Raw genomic sequence first — 23,649 nt, 5'->3', positions numbered from 1 at the left:
GTGAGTCGAGATTGTTCTCCAGCATGGGCAACAGAGAGACTCCGTCTGAAAAAAAAGAAAAGAAAAGAAAAAGAAAAACAAAAAAAGCCACATGCAGTTGCTCACACCTGTAATCCCAGCACTTTGGGAGGCTGAGGCGGGCAGATCACCTGAGGTCGGGAATTCGAGACCAGACTGACCAACACGGAGAAACCGTCTCTACTAAAAATATAAAATTAGTTGGGAGTGGTAGTGCATGCCTGTAATTCCAGCTATTAGGGAGTCTGAGGCAGGAGAATTGCTTGAACCTGGGAGGCAGAGGTTGCAGTGAGCTGAGATCATGCCATTGCACTCCAGCCTGGGCGACAAGAATGAAACTCCATCTCAAAAAAAAAAAGGGTGGGGTGGCTCACGCATGCAATGCCAGCAGGCCGAGGCAGGAAGATCACTTGAGTCCAGTAGTTCGAGATCAATCTGGACAATATGGTGAAAGCCCATCTCTACCAAAAATACAAAAATTCACCACAAGGTGTGGTGGTGCGCACCTGCGGTCCCAGCTACTCAGGAGGCTGAGGTGGGAGAATTGCTTGAGCCCAGGAGGTGGAGGTTGCAGTGAGCTAAAATCACACCATTGCACTCCAGCCTGGGCAACAGGAGTGAAACTCTATCTCAAAAAAAAAAAAAAAAAAAAGAAGAAGCCAGACACAAAGAACACATATTGTATGACTCCATTTATTTGAAATACACTAGGCTAGACACAGTAGTTCAGACTTATAATCCCAGTACTTTGGGAGGCCAAAGCAGGAGGATTGTTGGAGCCCAGGAATTCAAGATCACTTTGTTTTGTTTCGTTTTGTTTTTGACATGGTGTCACCCAGGCTGAAGTGCAGTGGCGTGATCTCGGCTCATCACAACCTCTGCCTCCCGGATTCAAGTGATTCTCCTGCCTCAGCCTCCCGAGTAGCTGGGATTACAGGCACCCACTATTATACCTGGCTAATTTTTGTATGTTTTTAGTAGAGATGGGGTTTCTCCATGTTGACCACGCTGGTCTCAAACTCCTGACCTCAGGTGATCTGCCTGCCTCAGCCTCCCAAAGTGTTGGGATTACAGGAGTGAGCCACTGTGTCCAGCCCTGAGATCAGTTTGGGCAACACAGTGAGACCCCATCACCACAAATAATAAAAAATTAGCCAGGCATCGTGGCACACGTCTGTAGTCTCAACTCCTTGGGAGGCTGAGGTGGGAAGATTGCTTGTACCCAAAAGGTCGAGGCTACAGTGAGTCATGGTCATGCTGCCACTGCACTCTAGTCTAGGTGACAGTGAGACCCTGTTTCCTAGAAAAAAAAAAAAGAAGAAAAGTAAAAAGAAGAAATGCCCTAAACATGCTAAACATGTAAATCTATAGAGTCAGAAAGTAGGTTAGTGTTTGCCTAAGGCTGGAGGATGATTGGGAGAAAATGGTGTCTCTGCTAATGGATATGGGGCTTATCTTGAGGGCAATGAAAATATTCTAAAATTAGGTCGGGTGCGGTGGCTCACGCCTGTAATCCCAGCACTTTGGGAAACCAAGGCGGATGGATCACCTGAGGTCAGGAGTTCGAGAGCAGCCCGGCCAACATGGCGAAACCCTGTCTCTACTAAAAGCACACAAAAAATTAGCCGGGCATAGTGGTGGGCACCTGTACTCCCAGCTATTGGGGAGGCTGAGGCAGGAGAATTGCTTGTACCCAGGAGGCGGAGGTTGCAGTGAGCCGAGATGGCGCTACTTCACTCCAGTCTAGGCAACAGAAGGAGACTACATCTCAAAAAAGAAAAGAAAATGAATCTTTTAAAACCACCAGATGGACCAGGCGGGATGGCTCATGCCTGTAATCCTCGCACTTTGGAAGGCCGAGGAGGATGGATCACCTGAGATCAGGAGTTTGGGACCAGCCTGGCCAACTTGGTGAAACCCCATCTCTACTAAAAATACAAAAATTAGCTGGGCGTGGTGGCATGTGCTTGTAATCCCAGCTACTTGGGAGGCTGAGGCAGGAGAATCACTTGAACCCAGGAGGCGGAGGTTGCAGTGAGCCAAGATCGTGCCACTGTACTCTCCAGTGACACAGCGAGACTTTGTCTCAAAAAAAAAAAAAAAAAAAAAGCCAGGAGTGATGGTGCACACCTGTAGTCCCAGCTACTAGGGAGGCTGAGGCAGGAGAATCACTTGAACCAGGGAGGCAGAGATTGCAGTGATCTAAGATAGTGCCACTGCACACCAACCAGCCTGGGCCATAGAGTAAGACTCTGTCTCAACAACAACAAACAGAAAAAAAAAACACCAGATGCCTGTTTCAGAGAAATATTTAAATATAAATAGGCCCACCGAGTGGCTCATGCCTGTAATCCCAGAACTCTTGAGAAGCCAAGGCAGGTGGATCACCTGAGGTCAGGAGTTCGAGACCAGCCTGGCCAACATGGTGAAATCTCATCTTTACTAAAAACAAAAATTAGCTGGGTGTGGAGGCACACACCTGTAATCCCAGCTACTCGGGTGGCTGAGGCAGGAGAATTGCTTGGACCAGGAGGCAGAGGTTGCAGTGAGCTGAGATCGTGTGACTGCACTCCAGCCTGGGCAACAGAGTGAGACTCCATCTCAAAACAAACAAACAACAAAAAAGTAAATAGCTGGCATTACAACCATTCTACTTACCTTTTTGTAGGTTGCAGGTTTCATATTTGAGCTTTTCATAATTTTTTAATGATATATTAATACATTATAATGCATATTTTCCTATTTTTTCCTGCTATGTAAACACTGCTGTTTGGTCAGATGATGGAGGGAGCCGTGCCCTGGGACGGGTACGGGAGGAGGAAGGCGACCTCAACCCAAGTCCCCTGTTCACCCTGGGATCAGGCCCTCACCCAGGTAGCTCCTCCGTTTGAAAGCTCTAAGCCTTTCCACTCTCCTCTTCAGGGCTACCCGGCACACAGCCTCTTCCTTGTCTTGTCTTCCCTTTGGTGGGGTCACACCCGCACCTAAGGTCACTGCCTCCTTCTCTGGTCGAGGGTTGGAGGGAGTGTCCTTCCTGCCCTCCTCCCCTGGGGTCATACCCCTTCCCTCGGAGGAAGGAGGTCACCGGCCACAGGCGGGGGCCTCAGTTTCCCACGCTACGGGGCTCACACGTGTCTGGCCCGCGACGCGCTCTCCCTTGGCCAGGATCCCAGTTTCCCGCCCAGGAGTCCTCGGTCCCTCCCCCGAGGCCGCCGGGCCCTCCTCCAGAGCCCCGCGGCCCGCCCCGGGGGCTCCAGGCCAGCCCCGCCGTCACCCGGTGCGAGCCCGCGAGAGGCCTGGTGCAGCTGGCAGCCCCGCCCCGGCACCGCCTGCTCTTCTCGCAGGTCCAGACCGCGAGCGCGGGGGCCGATGGGTTGCCGCTGCGCCGGGCCGGGTGGCGCGGGATGGCGGCCACCGCGCTGCTGGAGGCCGGCCTGGCGCGGGTGCTCTTCTACCCGACGCTGCTCTACACCCTGTTCCGCGGGAAGGTGCCGGGTCGGGCGCACCGGGACTGGTACCACCGCATCGACCCCACAGTGCTGCTGGGCGCGCTGCCGTTGCGGAGCTTGACGCGCCAGGTGAGCCAGGCCGGGGAGCCCGGGCCCCTGCCCCGTCCCCGCCGTTCCGTATCTGTCGGGCCGCTGGGGTCCCCACCATCTTTGCTGAGCCACCTCTTTGCCTCGGCAGCTGGTACAGGACGAGAACGTGCGCGGGGTGATCACCATGAACGAGGAGTATGAGACGAGGTTCCTGTGCCACTCTTCACAGGTGAGGGACCCGGCCGCGGGGCAGGCTCGGGGGCCCGCTCCCCTCGCCCACCGCCCTGGGCCTGGCACGGCTAGAGAAGTTTAGGGGAGGTCATCATGCCCCAGAGCCAGGCGTCCCAAGCTGCTTTGCCTCCGGTCTGGTCCTCTAAACGGCACCTGGAGGTAGGCTAGAAACTGTGAAAGGCGTTTATTTAAAAGTTCAAGTTGGGCCGGGCGCGGTGACTCACGCCTGTAATCCCAGCACTTTTGGGAGGCGTGAGGAGGAGGCGGGCAGATCACTTGAGCCCAGGAGTTCCTGACCAACCTGGGCAACATGGTGAGGCCCCCATCTCTACAAAAATACAAAAAGTAGCCGGGAATGCTAGCGTGCGCCTGTAGTCCCATTTACTTGGGAGGCTAAGGCAGGAGAATCACTTGAGCTGGGGAGGTGGAGGTTGCAGTGAGCCGACATCTTGCATTCCAGCCCAGCCTTGGGCGACAGGAGTGAAACAGTCTCAAAAAAAAAGTGCAAGTTGACAAAGTCTGATTTCTCCTTTGTGAACGAATGTAATGTATTCTTATTTCGGTAACCAAAATCAGAAATTAAAATTGAAAGGCAACTTTCCTGTGCCTTCCTGATTTCATTCATTCTTTCTGCACTTTGACCTCTGAGTATGGGTCAGCATTCCCAGTGTTAAGGATTCCAGATGAAGGCCCTGCCAACTCTAAGACGAAAAGCACCCCCTTAACACGTCCCCCTCCCCACATTTTTCATAAAACTGTAGAGTTAATTTGGCTCTGATTTGGGGGAATTTTTAGTCATATGTTAGAAATCATGGTGGAACTACAAAGTTCTCTCATAACAAAGTTTAGACCTAAAGCATAACTTTCATTAAATGTGACTGGCTTGTTTGTGGAATCTTCCACAATGGTTATTAGAAGATGTTATCTGGCCGGGCGCGATGGCTCAAGCCTGTAATCCCAGCACTTTGGGAGGTCAAGACAGGCAGATCACGAGGTCAGGAGATCCAGACGATCCTGGCTAACACGGGGAAACCCCGTCTCTACTAAAAAAAATACAAAAAACTAGCCGGGCGAGGTGGCAGGTGTTTGTAGTCCCAGCTACTCGCGAGGCTGAGGCAGGAGAATGGCGTAAACCTGGGAGGCAGAGCTTGCAGTGAGCCGAGATCCGGCCACTGCACTCCAGCCTGGGCGACAGAGCGAGACTCCATCTCAAAAAAAACAAAAAAAGATGTTATCTACAATGTGATTTAAAATGTTGCCCTATCTTTATAGTGTTTGGCATCTAATAGCACTAAACAATTATCTTTCTCATTTGTTTTACTGATATAGCATGATGAAGATACTATTATTTCAACCTGAGGATTTTTTGAAATCTTAAAAATATTTGTGACTTGGCTGGAAGTATTTGTGACTTGGCCAGGCGCAGTGGCTTTGACGCCTGTAATCCCAGCTCTTTGGGAGGCTGAGGTGGGTGGATCGTGTGAGGTCAGGAGTTTGAGATCAGCCTGGCCAAAATGGTGAAACCCCATCTGTACTAAAACACACAAAAAAATTAGCCGGGTGTGGTGGCAGGCGCCTGTAATCCCAGCTACTCAGGAGACTAAGGCAGGAGAATCGCTTGAACCCGGGAGGCAGAAGTTGCAGTGAGCCGAGATTGCACCAGTGCACGCCAGCCTGGGCGACAGAGTGAGTCTCCGTCTCAAAAAAAAAAAAAAAAAATGCTGACCTTCATTCAGAACCATAAAGTCTCCGATACTCATTATTAAGAGGTTAATAATAAGAGTAGCTGGAGGATATCTGAAGTCTTAAAGCATAAAGTTTGCCCAGTTGCCAGAGACCTTATTTCTATTTCTTCTTCTTTTTTTTTTTGAGACAGTTTCACATCTCACTCCATTGTCCAGGCTGGAGTGCAATGGTGCAATCTCAGCTCACCGCAACGTCTGCCTCCCAGTTCAAGTGATTCTCCTGCCTCAGCCTCCCAAGTAGCTGGAATTACAGGTGCCCGCCACCATGCCTGGCTAATTTTTGTATTTTTTGTGGAGATAGGGTTTTGCCATGTTGGCCAGAGTCATCTCGAACTCCTGACCTCAGGTGATCCACCCACCTTGGCCTCTCAAAATCTGGGATTACAGGCGTGAGCCACCACACCTGGCCACTTATTTCTTCTTTGTAAGTGGTGACATTGCACTAATGAAGGTCAGTGCATTGTTTTAATTTAATTTTTTTTGTTTTTTTTTGTTTTCCAGACGGAGTCTTGCGCCTGGCCCCTTGTTTTAATTTTAAAATGATAACCCTATTTTCTACCATGTGCTTCCTCAAAAAAAAGTGGTAAAAAAAGAGGAGACTTATGGACAGAGAAATAGAAAGCCCTGGCAAAATATTGTACTCCACATCTGCAGCTGAATCACTACACAGGTGCCAAAATTATACAAAAAAAAGTTGGGCCGGGCGCGGTGGCTCAAGCCTGTAATCCCAGCACTTTGGGAGGCCGAGACGGGCGGATCACGAGGTCAGGAGATCGAGACCATCCTGGCTACACGGTGAAACCCCCGTCTCTACTAAAATATACAAAAAACTAGCCGGGCGAGGTGGTGGCGCCTGTAGTCCCAGCTACTCGGGAGGCTGAGGCCGGAGAATGGAGTAAACCCGGGAGGCGGAGCTTGCAGTGAGCTGAGATCCGGCCACTGCACTCCAGCCTGGGCGACAGAGCGAGACTCCGTCTCAAAAAAAAAAAAAAAAAAAAAAAAAAGTTACACTGGCTGGACCTGGTGGCTCATGCCTGTAATCCCAACACTTTGGGAGGCTGAGACAGGAGGATGGCTTGAGGCTAGGAGATTGAGACCAGCCTGGACAACATAGCGAGACCTCCATCTCCACACAAAAAAATAACAAAATTAGCCAGGCACAGTGGCATGCAGCTGTAGTCACAGCTACTCAGGAGGCAGAGGTGGGAGGACTGCTTGAGCTTAGGAGTTTGAGGCTGCAGGGAGCCATGATTGCACACCACTGCTCTCTGACCTGAGCGACATAGCAAGATTGTGTCTCTAAAATAAAATATGTATCTTTTTGGAGATGTTGTTTTTCTCTTGTCACCCAGGCTGGAGTACAATGGTGTGATCTCTGCTCACTGCAACCTCTCTCTCCTGGGTTAAACAATTCTCCTGCCTCAGCCTCCCTAGTAGGTGGGATTACAGGCATCCGCCACCACACCTGGCTAATTTTTGTATTTTTATTAGAGACAGGGTTTCACCATGTTAGCCAGGCTGGTCTTGAACTCCTGACCTTAGGTGATCTGCCCACCTCGGCCTTACAAACTGTTGGGATTACAGGCGTGAGCCACCATGCCCGGCCGAAATAAAATGTTAAGATATTTGCAGCTGAATTTTTTGCAGCTAAAATATATATAGCTAATATTTTGCAGCTAAATATTCAAGTACACAAAGGGTAGTTTAAGAACACTTTACCTGCTGGTGTGGTGGCTCACACCTGTAATCCCAGCACTTTGGGAGGCTGAGGCGGGCGGATGACCTGAGGTTAGGAGTTCGAGACCATCCTGGCCAACATGATGAAATCCCATCTCTACTAAAAATACAATTAGCTAGGCTTGGTGGCGCGTGCCTGTGGTCCCAGCTACTCAGGAGGCTGAGGCAGGAGAATTGCTTGAACCTGGGAGGTTGAGGTTGCAGTGAGCTGAGATCACACCACTGCACTCCAGCCTGGGCAACAGAGCGAGACTCTGTCTTAATAAAAGAAAAGGAACACTTTAAATCTTGGACATAATTCTAACTCAGCAGCATAGCTGTTGTTTGATGAAAAACCAACTATGTAGGCCAGCCATTTTAAATACATTTCTGTCCTCACCTGGAGTGGGGAAAAAAAGCATTTCTGTAAGAAGTTTCTATTTTAGAAAACAGGAAACGGTGTATTCCCATTGTAGTAAACCCTGAAATTTCCCTGTTGCTTTGCTGCCTCTTAGGAGCCCCTTATCATCCCACCCACATCAGGTTTTTTTCATTCTTTTTCATACTGGTGGACCTGGTTCCAGGAGTGGAAGAGACTAGGAGTCGAGCAGCTGCGGCTCAGCACAGTAGACATGACTGGGATCCCTACCTTGGACAACCTCCAGAAGGGAGTCCAATTTGCTCTCAAGTACCAGTCGCTGGGCCAGTGTGTCTACGTGCATTGTAAGGCTGGGCGCTCCAGGAGTGCCACTATGGTGGCAGCATACCTGATTCAGGTACAAAAGTTCTTTCTGGGCTGGGCATCGTGGTACATGCTTACAATCCTAGCATTTTGGGAGGCTTGAAGTGGGAGGATGGCTTGAGCCCAGGAGTTTGAGACCAGACTGGGCAACATGGCAAAGCCGTCTCTACAAAAAATACAAAAAGTTAGCTCGGTGTGGTGGTGTGCACTTGTAGTCCCAGCTACTTTGGGAGGCTGAGATGGAAGGATCATCTGAGCCCGGTAGGTAGAAGCTGCAGTGAGCCATGATTTGTGCCACTGTACTGCAGCATGGCCGGCAGAGTGAAACCCTGTCTCAAAAAAAAAAAAAAAAAAAAAAAAATCTTTCTGGTCCCATTTATAGCAGATTTCCAGAAATTCAATAGCATGGTCTACTGGTGGGCCTTGTTGGAAGGAGCTGTGTGCTTGATTTCAGGCTGTTGGGAGGTGGTGTGGTATGATGGAAAGCACCTGAACCTTGTGACAGACTAACCTGGGGCTCTGCCGCCTACCAGTGAGGATCAGCAAAAGTGACTGATACCTAATGCTGTTTTCTCAAACTAAATGTATTAGGAAGTTTAAATAAGAAATTACATCAAGTGCTGGCCCACAGCGGGCACTCTAAAAATGGAGTTGCAAAAGAAATTCAGCAAAAGGCTAGACACTTGTTCTAATGCCATGTCAGGGAACAATACTGTAGATAATAGTGCTGATCATTTTCAGCTTTATAGTACTCAAGTTTATTCAAGTATTCCAGAGTAAAGTTCTGGATATTAGTTTCTGGAAACAGGCTCCAAACTAGATTCTGCCTATTAATTTGTCATGATTGGCAGGTGGGATGCTTTAAAAATATTTAGGAGAAGCAAATACCCTGTAGTCCATCATCATTTTGTAACCTGAGTTACAAAATGGCTCCCAAAGAGCATTTTCTAAGTCATGTGAATAGCTTAAGTTTGGCCTTGTGTTACTGTGGACTAGTGTGTATATAGTTGAACAATACTAAAATTTTGGTCATAAGGACTCTACTGGAATCAGGGTCTCAGGAGGGTATTTTGCACCAAGTGAGAAATGAATTAGCAAGCTAGAAATCTGTATTTTCTTGGTTCTGTTCAGTTCTAAACCAATAAGTATCCTTAGCACATGTTAAGCCTCCTATTTAAATTATGAGTACTTGTTTTTCTAGCCATGGTGACAAGTTGCATAAAAACATCTACTGCAGGCCGGGTGCGGTGGCTCACGCCTCTAATCCTAGCACTTTGGGAGGCAGAGGCGGACGGATCACGAGGTCAGGAGATTGAGCCTGGCTAACACAGTGAAACCTCGTCTCTACTAAAAATACAAAAAATTAGCTGGGCGTGGTGTTGGGCGCCTGTAGTCCCAGCTACTTGGGAGGCTGAGGTAGGAGAATGGCGTGAACCTGGGAGGCGGAGCTTGCAGTGAGCTGAGATAGCCACTGCACTCCAGCCTGGGTGACAGAGCGAGGCACTGTCTCAATTAAAAAAAAAAAAAAAAAAAAAAAAAATCTATTGCATACTTGTTCCTAGAAGTTCTTTTAACCAAAAGCCCAGCTCGGAGAGAATGTGGAGTAGGCTGAGGCAGTCTTGAACTTAGGACCTCAGCTTCTCATGTGCAACTTTCTTTTTCTAGGATTTGGCAGAGCAAGAATTGGGTAGAAAGACTGACTTTCCACCTGGCCTGTTGCATAGTATTGTGAGACTGGCTGACTGCAGTGGTTACAGTACTCTCCCATTTATAATACAAGGAGCATGATTTTTAATACCTCCAAAATGGAGTTTCCAAAGAAATGAAACTCTCGAAGTCCTTTAGCACCTGCTCATGTGTTAAGGGCACGTTGACACCTGCTTCTTTCTCTGCTGATTTCTCAACCCTGTACTTCAGGTGCACAGATGGAGTCCAGAGGAGGCTGTAAGAGCCATCGCCAAGATCCGGTCTTACATCCACATCAGGCCTGGCCAGCTGGATGTTCTTCAACAGTTCCACAAGCAGGTTACTGCAGGGGCAGCAAAGGATGGGACTTTTGACACTTCAAAGACATGATGTATGTGGATTAGAAAGAACTCAAGACACTCCTGCTTGATACAGAATAAAAAATACTTAACAGGACCAACAGGGCTTAAGTCCAGACTTGACATAACTGAAATGTGCCAATAGGTAATAGGTAATTTTGCTTTTTCTGTCTTGTTTCGTTTTCTTGAGATAACACTGTTGTGTGACTAGAAAGGAAAAGATTTAGTGTGGCTTGTATTCATGGGATACAGGACAGGGATGGGGCCATCTTCTTTTCTTGAATAGACCTAAAGAAGTATTTTAACAAAAATCTATTATGTACCTAATATTGTGCCTAATATAATATTTAGCACCACAACTCAAAAGACTTAGCACTAGAAAAAAAGGAAACTCAGCTCTGGCTCTTTGCCACTGTCGGAATCTGAGTCTCACTGGCCCTGTGGAGGAGGGATCCTGTCTGGAGAAGTGGGAGCATGGGCTGCAGTCAGGGCCGCTGCAGACTGAGCCACGTGGTGGTGCGTAAGGAGCCCCCCTGAGGGAATGAAACACCCTCCCCTCTTCAAAGTCACCCCTTCGGGATTCAACACAGACACACACATCCCTTCAAAAACTTTTATTTGTATCAACACTTCCTAGCTCTTGACTTAGCTTAGAGCTTTTAAAAGAGCAGACACCTTATATATTTGAGCTTGAAAAAGTTTCTGCTATTAATCAGAAATAATCATTTCTATTTTCTGGCTTATCCCTTGGAATAAGCCAAAAATAAAACCAAAGTTACATTTCCTGACAGATGGATGAGAAAACAATAGAAGGAACGTCCTGAATTCTAGAGTTGACTCTTGCTGGTGAAGTGCACCTTCAGCTTAGTCCATTCTCCTAAGTTAAGCCTGAAGGAAAACTCTTAACACCTAATTCTTTGTGGAAAAATGATCAACTAGCCACTTCATAGGCTATAGAACAAAAGTACAATTGGGCATCTTTCCTTATGTCCTGGGATCAGGGGTGCTTATATTTAACATGGATCAGGTAAAGAGGAGAGGCTGTGCCTAAGGTCTGAGAAACAGCTTGCTTTAAGCAAGCTGTGGTGAGGCACACAATGACTAGGTGGCGGCAGAGAACAGGCTGGCCTGCTGTCAGTTCAAGCAACCAGCTGAGCAGCAGCAGCCTAAAAAGCCCCAAACAGAACACCTCCATGGGTTCAGGGAAGGGCTGAGGCACTGCCTTTCTAGTATGTGCCAAACAATACATGACTCTGAATTGGGGCCCGGGGGACTTTGGGTTTGGATGGGGAGGGAAAAGGAGTGAGCAGCTCTCCTCCCCTCCCCACAGCCTTAGGCCAACACAAACTGCAAATTGGTAAGCAGCACCTTAATACCTCTTGTGACAGTTACGGCTGAAGTGGCAGGGTCAAGCTTGTAGGTGTTGGCATCCCCCTTTTTATATCGGTCCCGGAAGACATAGATGCTCCCGTTACAGCTGGCAATCTTCCAGAGGGATGGGGCAGAGCTCCAGGCCTCAGGAAGGCAAAGCCGGGTGAAGCTGTCTAGCAAGGGATTGTAACATACCAGGGAGTCCCCTTCAGCCACGATGAACACCAGATCTTTATGCACAGCTGCGTGCATGTGGCCTGCAAAGGGCAGCACATAGGGCTTCACATGGCATTTGTCTGTCTCTGTGTCAAAGCACTGGATGAGTCGGGAAGGTTTGGTAAAGAAGTCCAGATCATTCTCCTCCCCCCCCAGTAAGTAGATGATCCCGTTGAGGTTGGCACCAGCAGCCCCTGACACAGCCACCTCTAGCTGGGTTGTCTCTGTCCACACATTATCACCTACGCGATAATAAATGACTGCATTGGAGAGGGTATCTTGTAGTGTCTTGCCACCCAGTGAATATATGGCATCTTTCCCGGGTACAGACACCAGGGTGTGCTGGAGCCGGTCCCGAGGCAAAGGAGCACACCACTCCCAGTCAACAGTGGCATTGTTGCACTTCCACATGCGCCGTGGGATGGACCCTCCCACCACATACAAGTCTCCACCATGCTTGCAGGCCGCAGTGATCTGGTGGCACAAGCTGTTTTGGCCACTTACACTGATGGAGTCATCTTCTGCACAGTGCAAGGACACAGCCAACGAGTGGGTACGAGATGACTCTTTCCCAATCAGGTAAATGTGCACATTCTCCCCAATTTCCTATTGGCAAAATTAAAATTACATGACAGCTGTTATGTTCTAGGCTAAGGCTCCGCTAAGACACATATCCTTAAGATCCCGGATTTCACACTTGTACCTAGCTTTAACATACTACTCTCTAATTACTGTATGGCATCCAACTGTCCTCTAGTCACTTTCTTTGAGGCAATTTATGCCGGGAGGAGAATCTTGTATTCACCCTTGTAACTTTTAAAATTCTCAAAAGCTGGTGCTTTGGACAAAGGGTGATTAAGATTGTTAACTTGATGAAAGTAGTTCTCAAGGAACTTTGAAAGCTCATAGATTGGTGGTTCTGGGGTTACAAAGACATCCTTCTCCCCAGCTTATATCAACTTCAAGCCAGAGATGACTTATTCAAAAAAATAATAAATAAATATAAAAAATTAAAAAAACAGAGATGGCCAGGCACGGTTGCTCACACCTGTAATCCCAGCACTTTGGGAGGCTGAGGTGGGCAGATCATCTAAGCTCAAGAGTTCGAGACCAGCCTGACCAATATGGTGAAACCCTGTCTCCACTAAAAATACAAAAATTAGCTGGGCGTGGTGGTATGCGCCTGTAGTCCCAGCTATTCCGGAGGCTTAGACAGGAGAATTGCTTGAACCCGAGAGGTAGAGGTTGCAGTGAGCTGAGATCCTGCCATTGCACTCCAGCCTGGGCAACAGAGTGAGACTCTGTCTCAAAAAAAAAAAAAAAAAAAAAGCAAAAACGAAAACAGAGATGACCATTTATAACCTGGCCATCAAAAAGAGGCCAGGTTAGGTCAGGCGCACTGGCTCACGCCTGTAATCCCAACACTTTGGGAGGCCAAAGTGGGCGGATCACCTGAGGTCAGGAATGAGACCAGCTTGGCCAGTATGGTGAAACCCGTCTCTATTAAAAATACAAAAATTAGCTGGGTGTGGTGGTGGGCGTCTGAAATCCCAGCTACTTGGGAGGCTGACGCAGAAAAATCACTTGAAGCTGAAATCACACCATTGTACTCTAGCCTGGGTGACAAGAGCGAAACTCCATCTCTCTCTCTCTCTCACACAGACACACATACATACACACAAAGAGGCCAGGTTAGGCCAGGCACAGTGGCTCACACCTGTAATCCCAGCACTTTGGGAGGCAGAGGCAGGCAGGCCATCTGAGGTCAGGAGTTCCAGACCAGCCTGGCCAATGTTGTGAAACCCCATCTCTACTAAAAAATACACAAATTAGTCAGGCGTGGTGGCAGCACCTGTAATCCCAGCTACTTGGGAGGCTGAGGCAGGAGAATCACCTGAAACTGGGAAGTGGAGGTTGCAGTGAGCTGAGATTGCGCCACTGCACTCCAGCCTGGGCGACAAAGCGAGAATTGTCTTAAAAAAAAAAAAAAAAAAGAGGCCAGGTTAACTGATGGCGAGAATGCATGGAGAGTATGCAGTCTCAACAATCAAGAGATTTGCCTTACCTTCAAGCTTGTCTTGAGTGACTCTGCAAAAGCCTCTCTTTCCTCTTTATTAAAGTTAATCCAGGCTTCTATTGCCTCTGTTGGGTTCTGAGAACATGGAACTCCATCTGTGAGAGCCAGAGGAAAGGCATGGTCAGTGACAATCCGAAAGAGAAATTCAGAGTAAGGGACTTTAAAGATGTGAACCACCTTATTAGACTACTCCTGGGCATGTGTATATGTGTACATGCATACATACACATATACATGAAATTAACCTGAAATTGCCCTTTTTTTGGGGGGGGGCAGGGTCTCACCCTGTCGCTCAGGCAGGAATGCAATGGCACAATCACCATCACTGTAGCCTCAACCTCCTGGGCTCCAGCAATCCTGCTACAGCCTCCCGAGTAGCTGGGACTACAAGTGTGCACCACCACGCCTGGCTAATTTTCTTATTTTCTTTTTCTTTTTTCTTTTTTTTTGAGACAGAGTCTTGCTCTGTCACCCAGGCTGGAGTGCTGTGGCCGGATCTCAGCTCGTTGCAAGCTCCGCCTCCCGGGTTTACGCCATTCTTCTGCCTCAGCCTCCCGAGTAGCTGGGACTACAGGCGCCCGTCACCTCGCCCGGCTGGTTTTTTTTTTTGTATTTTTTTAGTAGAGACGGGTTTCACCGTGTGAGCCAGGATGGTCTCGATCTCCTGAGCTTGTGATCCGCCCGTCTCGGCCTCCCAAAGTGCTGGGATTACAGGCTTGAGCCACTGCACCTGGCCTGTGCCTTGCTTTTTTAAATCAAAATGGATGGCTCGATATGCTCCCATCTGCCATGGAAGCAACCTACTAAACTATAGAGCTCATACCTTTTTTTTTTTTTTTTTTTGAGATGGAGTCTTGCTCTGTTGCCCAAGCTGGAGTGCAGTGGCACGATCTCGGCTCACTGCAACCTCTGCCTCTGGGTTCAAGTGATTCTCCTGCCTCAGCCTTCCCAATTAGCTGAGACTACAGGTGCCCACCACGACATCCAGCTAATTTTTGTATTTTTTTGTGGAGACAGGAGTTCACCATGTTGGCCAGGGTGGTCTCGAACTCCTGACCTCAGATGATCCACCCACCTTGGCCTCCCAAAGTGTTGGGATTACAGGCATGAGCCACCGTGCCTGGCCAACCTCACACCTTAAGTATGGTTATATCTCACTTGCAGGGTTAGGATTGTTTCCTGACGTTGGCCCATCACTAAAAAAGTGTTTAGTCTTAGATATCTTACCTCATCACCAATTTACATAGGTAAATAGACCCACCGGGACATCCAAAGTACAGGAGAAATTAGAGTATAATACAAATCACTCCTCAGTACTTCTGTGTGGTTAAGTGTTGTGCTTTAATTTTCCTGGCTTCTTCCTCTAACGCACTGTGTCTCTGACAGCAATTACACTGAATCTCAACTCAATCTTTCTCAGCAGGTTATCTCAGTAAGAATGCAGGAATAATAATGTAAACTAACACCAGGAAGCATGAGGGTTCCTTTCTCCTAAACTAGAACATTCACTGAACATCACAGCCAAGTAACTGGGTATGGTGTGTCCCCTCCCTAAACTTACCCGAGATGATATCTGTGAGTAGGTGGTGAGGCAAGTGGAGAAATTCCTCTGTATTCTGCAGCTGGGCCAGGTGGGTCTTGGCACAGTGTTTGGCAGCAGTATAGAGCTCAGGATCACTGTGCCGATCTGCCAGCCACATCACCTGAAGGCAGTTTCCCACTTGCACTGTGCGGGCCAAAAACCGAGAGCATTCCTCAAAGAGAGATGTCAACTGATACATGTCTGACACCTCATAAATTTCCTGCAACTCCTCAGCTCGAAGTTTCACAGTCCCATGGTAGATATAATCAACCAGGAGCTGGAAAACAGACTCACTGACATCCTGCAGCACAATCACCCGGTTGTGGGCCTCCTTCAGGTTGGAAGTGAACATGGATCGGAAGAAGCAGCTCTGAGCTGAGAGGACCAGCCGATGGAGCTGAAACTCCCGGCCTTCCACCGAAATGGTGACATCAGCAAAGAGCTCCTCCTCTAGACACAGTTTCATGATGCCTTGAGCCACACGGCCTGAGTGTGACCGATCTTTGAAAGTGTAGTTCACAAAGTAGTTCTCATCCATGGATGCTCCAGGCTCCTCTGGTGATTCCATGCTAACCAACTTCTCTCTCTGCCAGCTGTCTGCAAAGCAACACCACCTTGAGTAACTTGCGGAATTCACAGCCATAATCTGTGAATCCAACTGTCCAACTCAGGGAGGGAAACGGAAGAAGTGAGAGCAAAGTGGGTCCAGATTGACCTTAGTCCTGGCCCTGTCCATGATGTCCCTGACGCTATCCTTTAACCAAACCTGGGTTCGTTCTCCCCAGTGGCACCACTCCGCTGATGAAATCAATAAAAGTTCCAACTCTGGGTGTTTTCCTGAGAAAACACGGAATAATTCCGTTCCATGATATTAACAAAAGACTTGGGATGTAGGTCAATATATGAAAGCAAAGGGCTGGGGGAGGCCTGTGACCGTAAAAGCCTTACTAACCAAGTAACTGGGGCATAAAACTAGTGAAGTTCGGGGCAGTAGAATCAGACAAAAAGGACCCCCCGCCCCGGCCTAGTGGCCAGGTCCTCTCCTTCCCCGCGCATGGAGTTAAGACGCTCCATATGAGGCCTAGCCTGGGATATACGTCAGTCTCACATTTGCTCTCTTCTGAGCTACTTTTCCCGCTCGCTTGAAAGACTCCCTATGGCTGCGTCCCAGAACTCAAGTCCAGCCGCCCTCAGGGCGGGGCACTGGGAGGCCCATGGCCCTGTGCAATGTCCCCGCTCCACCTGGAGTCGCCTGGGAAACCGTCGCCGGGGAAACCGTTCTTCCCACTCAGGCCCGCCCGCCCTCGTCAAAAGCTTGGCTGAGAGAGCGGGGGAGGGGTGTGTAGTGCAGAACCCAGAACGCCCGCCCCCTCCCCTCCTCTCACCCGTCTGGTTCTTCAACGTCCTCGCCTTCTCTCCAGGCTCTGCCACACGGAGCTAGGACCACGCTCACCTCACGGTTTCCCTACCTGCCTGTCTCGCTTTCTCACCTGCGTTCCCTCCTTTCATCCCGGAGCCCGGAACCTCTGCTTCCGGCTCCACGTCCGCCCGGAAGAAGATCTGCTGCACCCTTCCGCTTCCGGTCCGTGCCCTTGGGGCTCCGTGTCCTGCTGTCTTTCCGTCTGCTGCCTAGTCTGCGTCTGGGTACCATGGCGGCGGCGGCGACGGCAGCAGCTAGGCTGTGGTGGCGTGGAATCGTGGGGGCCGCGACGCTGACCAGGGGTGAGAGGGGCAACTAGCTGAGACCGGGGTCAGGCGCAGCGGCGTGTCCAGTGCAGAGAGCTCTTCAGGGCTCACCCCGCGCGTCTGTGCCTTTTATCTCCCTGTGCAGGGGCTGGGCGACCCTCAGTTCTGTTGCTGCCGGTGAGGCGGGAGAGCGCCGGGGCCGACACGCGCCGTGAGTATGTGCTGGCAGCGCTCTTCCCTGAACTGTCGGCGGGGCCCCCAGGTGCCTGTCCTTGCCCCAGGATGCCCTTCCCTGCGTCTTCCTGGCAAATCTTGGAGACCTGACTGCGGTGGTCTTCACCCTGCATGCAGAATCGAGCCCTCCCTGTACCCTTAGGCCTCTCTGTTATGGCCCTGATTGTCCCTTGTCCTTTTCAATGGTCCCCTTTTTGTCTGATTAAACTGTCAGCTCTTTGAAAGCAAGCAATGTGCCCTTTAGTCCTCACCTCACGTTAATTGAGTGCTTAATGTGTGCCTGGCACCTCGCTAAGCGTTTTAGTGAATGATCTTATTTCGTCCTCACAACAGCCTTATGGGGTAGATAGTATCTTACTCTTCTTACTATAGATCAGGAAACAGTCCAAAGAATTAAACTGCCCACGGTCAGAGACCTAGTGAATGACAAAGTAGGCCTGCCTGCTGCCAGAGGCAGGAAAAGCTAACCATCATTCCGTAGCTTGTGATGTGTGAGTGCTCAGTGGTTTAGGGTTGCATGAATGAGTATGTACATATTATGTTACAGTCAAGATGCACGCACTGGGAGTTAGGAGACCTAGCATTTTCCCTTTTCTGGGCCTCAGCCTTCTCATTGATACAAAAAAAAAAAAAAAAAGTAGGTTTCAAGGAGACAGTCTGTGAGGGCTCCTCAAGCCCTGAATTTCTTATCTTGAAAACCTGGTATAAACTTACATGCTAAGGAGTTACAGAGAAGCAAAAGTTCTGGTTCCCATCCTCAAACAGCTCTTAGTCTGACAGGAGAACTGGGACTACTGCTTTAGCAGAAATGCAGGCAATGTGAGGGAACAACTGTAATTTTGAGAAGAGGTGAACACCCCAGCTGCTATATTAAGAGTCTTTCTGAGGACTGTGTAGTTAAGGTAGCACTTTCCCCAAGTTTTCATCATTCTATTCCCTGGAAGGGAAACCTTTCACATGCACCTTTCTCAGGGTGCTGCAGGGAGCCTTTACTGGATTTGACATCCCTTAAAAGCCCAAGAGAATGGATACAGGGCTGGCTTTTGCCTTCTCCATTTCTTTGTTAAATATGCCTTTTCCTTCCAGCCACTGTCAGACCACGGAATGATGTGGCCCACAAGCAGCTCTCAGCTTTTGGAGAGTATGTGGCTGAAATCTTGCCCAAGTATGTCCAACAAGTTCAGGTAATATGTACCACTGTTATTTGGGTCTGGGCCAAGAAAGAACCATGTTCTCAGGGCATGTGGGAGTGGGCAGACTGGTTTCAAAGAAACTACAGACTCCTCCATCCCAACCTTGGACTTTTCCCTCAGCATTAAGCCAGGTGACTCCAGCTGAAGTTAGCTGTTCCCTCAGTAGCTCTTTGTTCCCTCTCCCCTCCCTTCCATGTGTGCAGGTGTCCTGCTTCAATGAGTTAGAGGTCTGTATCCATCCTGATGGCGTCATCCCAGTGCTGACTTTCCTCAGGGATCACACCAATGCACAGTTCAAATCCCTGGTTGACTTGACAGCAGTGGATGTCCCAACTCGGCAGAACCGTTTTGAGGTCAGTAGGGAGATTTGAGAAGGTTTAGGGGGTAAGGGTATTAATTTCAATTTGTAACAAACAATAGAGCACAGCAGTTAAACTGGGACTTCAGAGTCAAGTAGATCTCAAGTTTGGATCTTGGTTCTGCCACTAAATGGCCACGGGACCTCAGATAACTCAAATATTTTGTTTAATCTTTCTTTTTTTTTTGACCAAATCTTGCTTTGTTGTCAGGCTGGAGTGCAGTGGCATGATCTTGGCTCACTGCAACCTCCGTTTCCCGGGTTCAAGCTATTCCCCTGCCTCAGCCCCCTGAGTAGCTGGGACTACAGGTGCATGCCACCACACCTGGCTAATTTTTTGTATTTTTTTAGTAGAGACAGGGTTTCACCATGTTGGCCAGGATGGTCTCGATTTCCTGACCTCGTGATCTGCCTGCCTTGGGTTCCCAAAGTGCTGGGATTACAGGCATGAACCACGGTACCTGGCCCTTGTTTAATCTTTCTGAGCTTTCATTTTCTTATCTGGAAAATAAATATAAAGCTCCCCCTGTCTTATAGAATAGTTATAAGGATCCAATGAGATAGTTCAAGTAAATTGTTAGCACACAGTAAGTTTTCAATACATTTAGCTATTAATATTTTACTGATTATATACTGTTTGCTAGACTCTGGGATGGAGAGAGAAATAACATGAAGTATTTGTCCTCCAGGAGTCCCCCACACTCTAGTGAAGGAGAAAGATACCTAAACAGCTTACTGTAGTAACATATAATACAAAGGATATTAGAGGGATGCTTTAAGAAAGCAGGAGGGGCACTTGGCCCTGTCTGGGAGGCTTCTTTGAAGAGAGAAAATGTTTGTGCTGAATCTTTTTTTTTTTTTTTTTTTTTTTGAGGCGGAGTCTCGCTCTGTCGCCGGGACTGGAGTGCAGTGGCCAGATCTCAGCTCACTGCAAGCTCCGCCTCCCGGGTTTACGCCATTCTCCTGCCTCAGCCTCCTGAGTAGCTGGGACTACAGACGCCCGCCACCTCGCCTGGCTCGTTTTTGTATTTTTAGTAGAGATGGGGTTTCACCGTGTTAGCCAGGATGGTCTCGATCTCCTGACCTCGTGATCCGCCCATCTTGGCCTCCCAAAGTGCTGGGATTACAGGCTTGAGCCACCGCGCCCGGCCGTTTGTGCTGAATCTTAACACATGAGCAGGAGACCAGGAATTAGCCTTGTGAGGTGGACCAGGGAAATATTCCTGACAAAGGCAATAGTATGAACAAACACAGGCATGCTGACATGCTAAGCTACAGCTGTGGCCTGGGCCTTTGGAAGTAGTTGTAAGCATAGGAGAATCTTGAGGATTTGAGGTTCAGAATAGAAGGCAGGGTCACAGGGCAGAACTCTCCCAACCAGGGACTCCCATATCATCCCTCCAGATCCTTCTGTTCTCCCTAGATTGTCTACAACCTGTTGTCTCTGCGCTTCAACTCACGGATCCGTGTGAAGACCTACACAGATGAGTTGACACCCATTGAGTCCGCTATCTCTGTGTTCAAGGCAGCCAACTGGTATGAAAGGGAGGTGAGTTACCGGATATGGTGGACCTGCCTCTGGGCCAGAGTTGCAGAACTGGTTGAGACTTTGGGATGCCACGTAGCCCCTTCCCCTGTTGTTGGTCTTGATGGATTGGCTGTTTGAGGGGGTCTCTTTCCTAGATCTGGGACATGTTTGGAGTCTTCTTTGCTAACCACCCTGATCTAAGAAGGATCCTGACGGATTATGGCTTCGAGGGACATCCTTTCCGGAAAGACTTTCCTCTATCTGGCTATGTTGAGGTAGGAGCCTTGGAACTGGGACAGCAGTCTCAGGGAGGGACTTGCAGGGAACTCAGGGGATCCCCGGAATGGCAGGAAATGCGGTCTGTGGATTGTGGTGGTTTAAGAGCATGGGCCCTGGATTCAGATCCTAGTTTCATTTTTGTAACCTGGGGCAAATTACTTGGTTTGACTGACTTAGCTTTCTCATCTTAAAATGGCAATAATAATAGCACTTAACTAATAGATTTGTGACAGGCATTAAATAATGAATGTGTAGGCTCACGCCTGTAATCCCAGCACTTTGGGAGACAGGAGGAGTGCTTGAGTCCAGGAGTTCGAGAACAGCCTGGACAACATGGTGAAACCTCATCTCTACAAAAAAATAGAAAAATTAACAGGGCATGGTGGTACATGCCCGTGGTCCTGGCTGCTCAAGAGGCTGAGGTGGGAGGATCACTTGAGCCTAGGAGGCAGAGGTTGCAGTGAGCCAATATCATGCCACTGTTCTCCAGCCTGGGTGACAGAGTGAGACCCTATCTCTAAATAAATAAATCGGCGGGCGCGGTGGCTCAAGCCTGTAAGGGAGGCCAAGACGGGCGGATCACGAGGTCAGGAGATCGAGACCATCCTGGCTAACATGGTGAAACCCCGTCTCTACTAAAAAAATACAAAAAAAACTAGCTGGACGAGGTGGTGGGCGCCTGTAGTCCCAGCTACTCGGGAGGCTGAGGCAGGAGAATGGCGTAAACCCAGGAGGCGGAGCTTGCAGTGAGCTGAGATCCGGCCACTGCACTCCAGCCCGGGTGACAGAGTGAGACTCCGTCTCAAAAAAAAAAAAAAAAATGCTGTATGAAGCCTGCTGTATTATAAGGCTCAATTGATGTTATGTACGTGTGTCAGGGTCTCACTCTGTCACCCAGGATGGAGTGCAGTGGTGCGATCACGGCTCACTGCAGCCTCCATCTCCAGGCTCAAGTAATCCTCACACCTCTCAGCCCTCCGAGTAGCTGGGACTACAGGTGTGCACCACCATGTCCAGCAAATTTTTGTATTTTTTGTAGAGATGGGGTTTCTCCATGTTGCCCAGACTGGTCTCAAATTCCTGGGCTCAAGCCATCTGCCCACCTCGGCCTCTCAAAGTGCTGGGATTACAGGCGTGAGCCACCGCACCTGGCCAGTGCTATCCATTATTGTAATGATAATTTTAATGATCAAGGCAGCCTTGAGGACATAGTCTGTCCCTAAAACCTGAAAGTAGAGGATTATTTTACCCTGCCCTGGCTCTCTGGGAAGGCAGTGACCGGGAAGACACCAAATGTTTAGCCCTCAAAAATTGCCTCTGAGGTGGGACCAGTAATTGAATAAGAATTTCAGTGGTGCTGCAGGTTGTTTATTTGCAGGAAGATAGTGTGTAATATTACTCATGAATTTTATAGCAAAGTAACTGTTTAGAAATGCTGAGATGTGGTGCTCCAGCCCTGCTCTTTTAGTCCCCAGTCACTCCTGCTGTGTTAGTGCTTTGCATGCTCCTATTTCCCTCTTAGGCTACTTCTGGGCAGGGCTTATCTCCCCCGCTTCTCCCTTTCACCCCACTCCTGCTATCTGCCTCACCTGGTTTGCCTCTTCCCTCTAGCACCTGATGATCCTGACCTCATCCATTTGATCCCCCAGTAACAAGAAAAGCCATGTCAAATGTACCGCTTTAGATCTGGACAGTGAATATGCCAAGGGCTCGGGGCCAGAGGTTGTGTATCTGCCAGTTTAGGTTTACTCTTTTCAGCCACCCACTACTCCAATCCTGGGCAGATGCTTACCATTACCTTATAAGAGTGTGTGGGTGGGTGAGCAGTCAGTTGGGAGCTCCTGATGCAGGAGTGGTGAGCAGGGGAGTCTGACTGGTGCTGGCAGGGCATGAGAGGTATCCTACATTTTGGAATCTCACACTCTAGCTGGTTGGGATGGGAGCTGATGGGTAACACAGGTGTGGATGGAGACTTATTAACAGAGGCTGGGACAGGAGTCAGTAACGGAGAGGAACTGGGCTGGGGAAAGTCATCCATAGCCTCGTGAAAAATAGGCTCCTTTGTAGCTATAATAGGGACTTCCTTAGTGCTCAAGCCTGCCTTTTGCTCCTGCAGTTACGCTATGACGATGAGGTGAAGCGGGTGGTGGCAGAGCCGGTGGAGTTGGCCCAAGAGTTCCGCAAATTTGACCTGAACAGCCCCTGGGAGGCTTTCCCAGTCTATCGCCAACCCCCGGAGAGTCTCAAGCTTGAAGCCGGAGATAAGAAGCCTGAAGCCAAGTAGCTCCAGGGAAGGCATGTGGATCCTAGACAGCGCCTTATCTAAGATTGAGTGTCAGTGTAAATAAATTCCTACTTAGACTCACCAATTCGTGTGTGCTTGTAATGGAGAGAAATGATGTTTGGGGACACAGGCAGGCAGGGGTGTTTCCCTGCTCCCTTAGAGAGACACTACTAAACCAGGGAGTCTTGTGGGTTTTTTTGTTTTCTATTTTCTGAGACAGTGTCTTGCTCTTGTTGCCCAGGCTGGAGTGCAATGGCACAATCTCGGCTCACTGCAACCTCCGCCTCCTGGGCTCAAGCAGTTCTCCCACCTCAGCCTCCCGAGAAGCTGGGATTACAGATGTGCGTCACCACGCCCAGCTAGTTTTTGTAGAGATGGGGTTTCACCATGTTGCCTGGGCTGGTCTTGAACTACTGGCCTCCCAAAGTGCTGGGATTATAGGTGTGAGCCACCACACTCAGCTGGGGGTCTATTTTAATGGGACTAAAGAGTGTAGTTGCAGACCTAGTGGCCTGCAGGCATGGATGTATTTCTGAGAGGAATTCTGGAGCTGTAATTAAAAGTTCTCACTGTCCACAGGGATTCAGGATGGGTGTGGCATGGCAGCCCATCACTCTTGGGCTAAAGAAACCTTCCTGGTTTCTGGCCTGAGCTGAGAATGGTGGGTTTTTTTTTTTTTTTTTTTTTTCTTTTGAGGCAGAGTTTTGCTATTGTTGCTCAGGCTGGAGTGCAATGGCATGATCTTGGCTCACTGAAACCTCCGCCTCCCGGGTTCAAGCAATTCTCTGCCTCAGCCTCCTGAGTA

General features: G+C 49.0%; 3 protein-coding genes across 10 annotated transcripts; 2 read left to right on the top strand and 1 right to left on the bottom strand.

Annotated features, from left to right (window-relative positions):
* Positions 1–3,130: 3,130 nt before the first annotated feature.
* PTPMT1 (protein tyrosine phosphatase mitochondrial 1) lies at positions 3,131–10,256 on the top strand. 3 transcript variants are annotated; one of them, XM_033204915.1, is made up of 4 exons: positions 3,131–3,596; positions 3,706–3,786; positions 7,834–8,025; positions 9,909–10,256. In XM_033204915.1, exons 1-4 carry the CDS (start codon positions 3,423–3,425, stop codon positions 10,065–10,067), a joined length of 606 nt encoding a protein of 201 aa, XP_033060806.1. In that variant the 5' UTR covers positions 3,131–3,422; the 3' UTR covers positions 10,068–10,256. The 3 variants fall into 3 exon arrangements, with proteins under 3 accessions (XP_033060806.1, XP_033060808.1, XP_033060807.1); XM_033204917.1 differs by lacking the exon at positions 7,834–8,025 and having other exon boundaries at positions 9,909–10,250; XM_033204916.1 differs by lacking the exon at positions 3,706–3,786 and having other exon boundaries at positions 3,157–3,596; positions 9,909–10,250.
* A 379-nt stretch (positions 10,257–10,635) lies between these two features.
* Positions 10,636–16,855, bottom strand: KBTBD4 (kelch repeat and BTB domain containing 4). Of its 5 annotated transcripts, none has more exons than XM_033204910.1 (4): positions 16,668–16,855; positions 15,262–15,879; positions 13,689–13,795; positions 10,636–12,229 (listed from the first exon to the last, which is right to left on the bottom strand). In XM_033204910.1, the coding sequence occupies exons 2-4, from the start codon at positions 15,848–15,850 to the stop codon at positions 11,369–11,371; spliced, it is 1,557 nt and encodes a 518-aa protein (XP_033060801.1). In that variant the 5' UTR covers positions 15,851–15,879; positions 16,668–16,855; the 3' UTR covers positions 10,636–11,368. The 5 variants fall into 5 exon arrangements, with proteins under 5 accessions (XP_033060801.1, XP_033060802.1, XP_033060800.1 ...); XM_033204911.1 differs by having other exon boundaries at positions 15,262–15,875; XM_033204909.1 differs by having other exon boundaries at positions 16,773–16,849.
* On the top strand, positions 16,797–22,928 carry NDUFS3 (NADH:ubiquinone oxidoreductase core subunit S3). 2 transcript variants are annotated; one of them, XM_033204913.1, is made up of 7 exons: positions 16,797–17,004; positions 17,114–17,230; positions 18,289–18,386; positions 18,599–18,748; positions 20,177–20,302; positions 20,437–20,556; positions 22,677–22,926. In XM_033204913.1, the coding sequence occupies exons 1-7, from the start codon at positions 16,932–16,934 to the stop codon at positions 22,842–22,844; spliced, it is 852 nt and encodes a 283-aa protein (XP_033060804.1). In that variant the 5' UTR covers positions 16,797–16,931; the 3' UTR covers positions 22,845–22,926. The 2 variants fall into 2 exon arrangements, with proteins under 2 accessions (XP_033060804.1, XP_033060805.1); XM_033204914.1 differs by having other exon boundaries at positions 16,843–17,004; positions 17,114–17,179; positions 22,677–22,928.
* Positions 22,929–23,649: the final 721 nt, after the last annotated feature.

The sequence above is a fragment of the Trachypithecus francoisi genome, unplaced genomic scaffold (assembly GCF_009764315.1).
Source record: "Trachypithecus francoisi isolate TF-2019V2 unplaced genomic scaffold, Tfra_2.0 Lachesis_group8, whole genome shotgun sequence".
In the NCBI taxonomy this organism is placed as follows: Eukaryota; Metazoa; Chordata; class Mammalia; order Primates; family Cercopithecidae; genus Trachypithecus; species Trachypithecus francoisi.
The sequence above is the reverse complement of the archived record's forward strand: the minus strand, read 5'-3'. Positions and strand labels throughout refer to the sequence as shown.

Excerpts from the sequence above, each read along its gene's own strand:
- PTPMT1 (XM_033204915.1), top strand. The coding sequence starts at position 3,423 with ATGGCGGCCACCGCGCTGCTGGAGGCCGGCCTGGCGCGGGTGCTCTTC. Across the intron at positions 3,597-3,705 it reads TGCGGAGCTTGACGCGCCAG|CTGGTACAGGACGAGAACGT; the intron begins GTGAGCCAGGCC and ends TTGCCTCGGCAG. Across the intron at positions 8,026-9,908 it reads TGGCAGCATACCTGATTCAG|GTGCACAGATGGAGTCCAGA; the intron begins GTACAAAAGTTC and ends CCTGTACTTCAG.
- KBTBD4 (XM_033204908.1), bottom strand. The coding sequence starts at position 15,925 with ATGGCTGTGAATTCCGCAAGTTACTCAAGGTGGTGTTGCTTTGCAGAC. Across the intron at positions 13,796-15,261 it reads ACTCACAGATATCATCTCGG|ATGGAGTTCCATGTTCTCAG; the intron begins GTAAGTTTAGGG and ends TGGCTCTCACAG. Across the intron at positions 12,230-13,688 it reads CACTCAAGACAAGCTTGAAG|GAAATTGGGGAGAATGTGCA; the intron begins GTAAGGCAAATC and ends TTTTGCCAATAG.
- NDUFS3 (XM_033204913.1), top strand. The coding sequence starts at position 16,932 with ATGGCGGCGGCGGCGACGGCAGCAGCTAGGCTGTGGTGGCGTGGAATC. Across the intron at positions 17,231-18,288 it reads ACTGTCGGCGGGGCCCCCAG|CCACTGTCAGACCACGGAAT; the intron begins GTGCCTGTCCTT and ends TTTTCCTTCCAG. Across the intron at positions 20,303-20,436 it reads CCAACTGGTATGAAAGGGAG|ATCTGGGACATGTTTGGAGT; the intron begins GTGAGTTACCGG and ends TCTCTTTCCTAG.